The 6,571-nt window shown below is 35.2% G+C and overlaps 1 protein-coding gene across 6 annotated transcripts; it reads right to left on the reverse strand.

The window, feature by feature from the left end:
• Nucleotides 1-331: 331 nt before the first annotated feature.
• On the reverse strand, nucleotides 332-6,055 carry LOC114755967 (cullin-3A). 6 transcript variants are annotated; one of them, XR_003741381.1, is made up of 4 exons: nucleotides 5,380-5,909; nucleotides 2,339-4,289; nucleotides 1,839-2,037; nucleotides 332-1,103 (listed from the first exon to the last, which is right to left on the reverse strand). XR_003741381.1 is itself a non-coding variant. In XM_028944872.1 (4 exons), exons 1-3 carry the CDS (start codon nucleotides 5,538-5,540, stop codon nucleotides 1,975-1,977), a joined length of 2,175 nt encoding a protein of 724 aa, XP_028800705.1. In that variant the 5' UTR covers nucleotides 5,541-5,909; the 3' UTR covers nucleotides 332-1,103; nucleotides 1,957-1,974. The 6 variants fall into 6 exon arrangements, 5 of the variants coding, with proteins under 5 accessions (XP_028800705.1, XP_028800708.1, XP_028800706.1 ...); XM_028944872.1 differs by having other exon boundaries at nucleotides 1,957-2,037; XM_028944875.1 differs by lacking the exon at nucleotides 1,839-2,037 and having other exon boundaries at nucleotides 5,380-5,908.
• Nucleotides 6,056-6,571: the final 516 nt, after the last annotated feature.

The raw sequence follows: 6,571 nt of genomic DNA on the forward strand, positions 1-6,571 counted from the left end.
TTATAAAAGCAATGTAAAGGAATGATTTGGATTAAAGGGATTCAATAAAAATGACTTTAGCAATGGGGATTGAGCTATCCTTGCTCTTTCAAAATAATTGGGAGTTTAAAGCCACTAAGTCTGGATTAAAACCCTAAATGATCATTTAGGTCCAATGCTTGAATTAATGAAAACCACTTTGACCAAAATGAATCAATACCTTTTCAAAACACCATTATGAAAACTACAAAGTGTGCAAATGAAGGAGATGATGCAATGCTTTCTCTTGGTTACTAATTAGCACACAAGAGTTAATGGCAATCAATCGACTAACAATAATCATTGCAATCAATTAAAAGCCAAAGTAAAAAGATAAAGCCATATATAAATCAGAAACACATTACATCATTTGGTTCAGATACAAATAAATCAATCACAAGGAAAAACTGATCAGTTATCCAAGGTGGTAAATATAGCATTCAACCCTAAATCTAGAAGTTCAAATATACATGACCACAAAGATTGAAATAGAAACTCCTAGTGCAATCCATGAGCTCAAGCTTGCATCCCCATCACTAAAGATCACCAACTCCAGCCACTCATAGCTCTAATTTTGCTCCAATCGATTACAGCACTCTTGACAGCTAGGGATGATGAAATGGTATGGAAAGTAGGGTAGAGATAGAATGGTGAAGAATAATCGGTGCAGAATTGAGAGATTGATGGTGAGATGAAGTAAAAATGAAGAATTTTTTGGGTGGACGTGGTGGAGAGTTGAGAGGAAGTGATGGAGGCCAAATCTGGATAAAGTCTGACAGGTGACTGCCTCAATTTTTGAGCCTTTAACCTAATTTGGAAGCCCTCTATGTCAGCTAATTGAAACTCTGCGCTTTGCTGTCTGAACACTTCACCACGACGAAGTGGTACCAACAGGTATTCCTGAGAATTCGAAGGATTCATCATGGCAAGGCCATATCTTGTGTCACGGCAATAGTATCCAGCAAGGGTGATTCCTTCATGTTCTTCTCTTGGCTTGGATTTCTGCATCCTTCTACTTTAAGCTCCCCATGATGTTTTTCAAGGTCTTTGACTCCTTCTTTGGTTCTCTAGATCCTTTCATTTACCTGCAACATTAATATAACTTCTTATAATATCTAGCTCTTCATGATCCAAGGTAAAAGAAAATCAACTAAGAGTCATTAAACACACTTGAAAAAGCATGAATTAAATGCAAAAAGACATTGATGAGAATTGGCTCAAAGATAGACAAGTGTGTGAAAACACTTCAAAAACCTTGGAATTAACTCAAGAAAGAGTGTAAAAATAATGTCAAATCAGGGTATTTAGGTCTCTTTCTTAGTCATTCTTGAAACATCAAGCTATTCCGTCAAATTTAAGATGGAATCAAACACATTTCTTTGAATTTGAGGCGAACTACATTATTTGAAGCTTATAAATATAGCTGCTAGTACTAACTTTGGTTCTTATGGTTCTTAGTATGAAAACTTGGTTGACTAATTTGAAGAATTAAAAGAGTTACTAAATTACTTTAAACTATTTATATTTGTCATTTCTTTTCAAACTACATTGCCTCCCTTAGTGACATGTAATCTAATAACCCATATAAGTATTTTAGAAAAATTATACAACATACGCAATGAATGATAGGTACTCATTATTTTACTCATAAATTTTTGTTCTTTGAATCACAAATAGTATTGAATATGTGTTCAATTGTAAATTTATGCTATGTAAATACTAGTAAATATTCATAGTTGAATAAATTAAATTACAATTTGTGACATCTTTTGAATAGCAAATTTAAGAGCTTTTTTAATAATTGATTTGTGTATCCTAACCTTCGATACAATCCTCCCTTTTTCCTTCGGCAGTGGTAATGGAGAATCCAAAGAAAGGGGAATCGAATCACTGGTAACCCAACCAAACAATATTTTAACGGAATCATTCGATTCATACCAATAGCCAAGCCAATCTCTATATGATGGATACTTGGATAGTCCTAAGGAACTCCAACTGACGCAAGGCGATTGGCATTACCTAACAATAGGAAGCACGAAACTCGTACGACGGGATCTGGTGAAGGAAAAGGCATTACTATGTCTAGTGTAGCAATTAAGATGATGAAACAGCACAAGATATTCATGGAACAAAGTAATACAAATAAAAATAAATAAAGCTTTTAAATATGAATTCATTTGGGTAAGAAGTTACAGTATCAATATACCTTCTGAAACCAACAGCTTAACAAAATCTAGGAAAGATAGCGGTACAATTTTCTGTCACTTTCATCCCTCTCTAAGAATTCCCTCTCAATAAGAGATTCAACCCGTTTCTTTACCTCTGTTGGATTTGCCAAGAATCGTGATTGCAACTGCTTTGTGACCTCAGCTATAAGATTGTTATGATCAAGTTGTTTCCTCGACTTCATGATCCTTACAATTGCTGCTTCAATCTGAGGCTTCCTGTCCTCCTCTACTCTCTGTCGAGTTTCCTGTTTCTCGGGCTCAGATTCCTTTTGTGCTACCACTGTTCCAATTTTCACCTTATATAATTTGCTACTGAACTTGTCATTAACAAAGAATGCGTCATCCTCACCAACTTCTTTACTCATAGGCTCCTTTCTCAGGACATTTCTTCCCTTAACTAAAGCAAGTGATTGGAGGCATCTCTTTAAATCTGAAGCCGGAATTTCAGTTGCTTGCTCAATTTCCTTGTAGGTCAGTCTATCGGCATTATTGAACAGCATCAGAACACACATTTGGTAAGTGGAGACATTTAGCTCATGCTTCTGGCCTTTTGCGAAGTTTGCTTTTAAGTCTGCTGTGCCCATGTTAGTTTGCCAAGACAACCTCCTGCCGGTATGGGTGCCAAGGTAATAGGACCGAAATTTCTCACATAGTGCCAACATCTCAGCTGGTAGGTTGCATGTAACCGGAGCCTGAGTTGGCCACGAACCTGTCGTCAGAACCTGAACAGTTAATGTAGGACCATCGGCTAGCTCTGGGTGGCCGGAATAAAAACCTTGCATTGTGTCTTGAGAGGTTTTCATGTCTGTAAACATGCCCTCCAATTTGGAAGTAAATTGATAACCGCATTCTGTCTTGAGCTTAACTATGAGGCTTCTCTCCGCATCATCAGAAACTGTTTTTCCAGACAAAAGCCGTTTGGCCAGGTGCTGTTTGTAGTACTTCTCAAACATATCTTTTTCCTGCAAGAATCGAAACAGCATCATTACCTTGTCAAAAGTAATCTCCATGTCATCCTCACTAACCCCCTTCAGACCTTTACGAAGCTTATCATCCACAAAGAGTGAAATGAACTCTGGTGATCGAGGATTTAAGTTAATGAAGTATTCGAATGAGGAATTTAAGGCATTCTGGAAAGACTTGTCATTGTTAAATGCCAAATTTATAATCTTGTCATATTTGTCTTTCTCATCTAAAAGCCTCTGAACAAATTCCACAGGGTCCTTCAACTTTTCTGGATCAGAAATAAGCTGTTTCCCAGACTCTCTGATGTGGCCAGTCATCACTTCTCGTATTCTTGAAAGACCATCATTAACTCGACGGAACAAATTATACATTCTACCCAAATCTTCATATCTATCATCGCAAAGCATATTAATCAACCCAGAATTCTCCATATGGATTAACGTAAGCATGTGATTTTCAATCATCTCCTTCTCCACCACATTAGTGATTTTCTTTTCACTCCTAGGATCCAAATAATGGCTTACTCTATCTATTTCCTCATTCAAATGCCTTTCAGCTTTCTTAAGGTAATCCCCACAATCACAACATTCAATGAATCTCTGCGATTCCACTCTGTAGAACTCAGCTGAAACCTGAAGAAAATGAATCTCAAATTCTTGGCCATAAACAGAAGGACCTAAATCCATTAGAATCTTCGTTATATTCCTCATTAGCCCTCTATCAATCATTTCACCAGTACGTTCTTTATGTACTAAATCCAGGAGTGTGCTCAACAATCGAGTCCTAATCTGACTGGAGTAAATAACATTTTCTCTCCACAGGTTCAACCCAAGTTCATGAACAGGGGTCTTCTGGGAGCTAGGGATGTAAGTCCTATCCATATACATCAATATGTCTCTTATCATTTGCAATGCCTTATTATGATCATTCCATTTCCTATTCAGTTCTTCTAGAAAGGAAGCTCCTTGAGCAGCTTCAACAGATTTGGCTATATCTCTAAGATGTCCAGTCATAGTAATAACCAACCCAGCGTACAGCTTCTCACCAAATTTGTGAAGCACCATGTTATAAGCATTTCTAAATTCAAACAGAAATAAAAGGGAGAAAATTCAGAAACAAACAAAAAATGTTTTTATGAGAAAATTTAGAAACAACCAAAAAATGTTTTTATCTGGAAAAGAGTAAAAAAAGGCAAAACACAACTTTGTTGATTGTGCACATATTAGCCAGGAAAATTCAAATACCACATTCATATTATCAAATGTCCAAAGTAAGACATCAGATCAACACTGTGTAGGTGTGAACAACTCAATTAAGGAGAAATACTTGAGAAACTTGGCTACAAACTCCAATAAAAGTCCAACCACAACTGAGGCACCTATTACTTAAAAATCCTTGCCTAAATTACATTAGAAGTTGCATGCGAGATCACAAATATCATTGGCATTAGATTACCATGTTGCTTAGCTACACTTGAGTTAGAGTCATTCTCATTCTCATTAGAGGGGGATCCTGTATAATAATTTCTTGGCAATTCCTTTTTCAAGCATGTAGGACAAGAACAATTTCATGATAAGGACAACATATCAAGACAAGTACAAGTTATGAGGTGCTGGTAAACTAATGAAAATATTTGACCATCAAGTGTAATCCTACATCACAGGAACTTATCTCCATTCTCCAACATAAAGACCATACAGAACCATTGAAAGTTTTCAAAGTAAACACTTAATAAGCATAATATATGCATATGGGCCAGCCACATGCATCACTTAATCTAACAATTCATGAAAATTAAAGCAGCCACAAGAAAATGATAGAATCAGCTGAATTTGGCTCCATCATTTCAAAGAGTCTAGGGAGGCAAAATGCAACGAACAGCACAACTATATCTCCTCAAATTGGGTACATAATAGCAAAGATAAATGTCAAGCTGGTCTAGAAAGACTAGGAATATGTTTGAATCATTATGAAGATAAAGTATACCATTCGTGCACTTCTAAATTATCAATAAGCTAATGTGATCCCATAACATATTGAACGTTAGTGGAATAGCGAACAGAAGCAAATTTCGTGTAGATAGCAAAACCGAACTTCTTGAAGAAAAGAGAACGAAGCCTAAGATTCGTAGTACAAACGGTAATAATCATAAGAAGCAGAGGCGAACCTGTAAAGCTCTTCGAAACTGAGACCACTAGCGTTGTGATTGTAAATCTCATGAATTGCATGCTCCAGAATCTTCCAGGTCCTGTCTGCATATTTTGGATCCATCACAACTCGGTGTTTAAACGCCTCTATTTGAAAATTCCTCTTCTTCTGGTTACTCATCTTCTTCTTATAATTAAAATGGAACAAAACAAAAGCCCAGATCCAAAACCGCAAATTTCTTCAACCAAAAGTAGAGATAAATTTTCAGATTGAACAAAAAAGCAAAAAAAAAAAAAAATCAACTTGCAAAACTAAGATAGAAGAAAGAAACTTTTTACAGAAAAATTGCTAACAAAAGATCAATCGTTGTAAGAATTAAGTAGAATCAAAAGAAACAAAGATTGCTCGAGGCAGATTGCAAGTAGTTTGCAGCTTTGGAACTACTCTCTGAAGGAGATGATGAGGCTGTGTTTCTTCGACTTACCCAAAGAAACGTTTCGTTAAGCCTAAGTTTGGCTCAACAGAGGGTAGAGGGTAGAGGAGAGGAGGTTAATTAAAGGCAGCCGAAGGAGATGGAATCATGGAAGGTTATCAGTTTTATTTGGTTGGAATTAGAGGAGAAAGAAAGGGAGCAGAGCAGAGATTTTTTTTTTAAGTTTAGGAGGAAAGGAAAAAAAAAACTAATTATAAGATGATAAATATATTCTTATCTTTTTATTTAGATTTTCTTGTTATTTTGTTATAATATTTATATCATAATTATTATTTTCTAATTTATAAATATATAAAAAAATCACCTTGCGATATAACAAATAGATTATAATAATTATAAATCAAAATAAAAGTCAATCAAAGAAGTATATTATCATCTTTAGCATATTATATAAATTATAAATAAATTTATGTAACAAACTTTGAAATATTTTATCATTAATTAGATAACGTGTGTAGCCTCACGTGTTTAATTAGATAAGACACAGAGTCTTGTGAAAAAAAAATTGAATTAAAGTAGGTATATATGGACACGCATATCAATGAATTTGATGATTGATTCTCAACAATTTCAACTCACATAAACCAATAAAGAATAGCTTTATACAAAACAAATGAGTAAAAAAAACACTAATAATACTGATAAGATTAATGAAGTGGAGATCAGGCAAAAGGAAAAGATGGAGGAAGATTAATGGCAAAAGGCATGGGGAATAATG

The sequence above is a fragment of the Neltuma alba genome, unplaced genomic scaffold (assembly GCF_004799145.2).
Source record: "Neltuma alba isolate B1F8T4 unplaced genomic scaffold, ASM479914v2 tig00010362_pilon, whole genome shotgun sequence".
NCBI lineage: Eukaryota > Viridiplantae > Streptophyta > Magnoliopsida > Fabales > Fabaceae > Neltuma > Neltuma alba.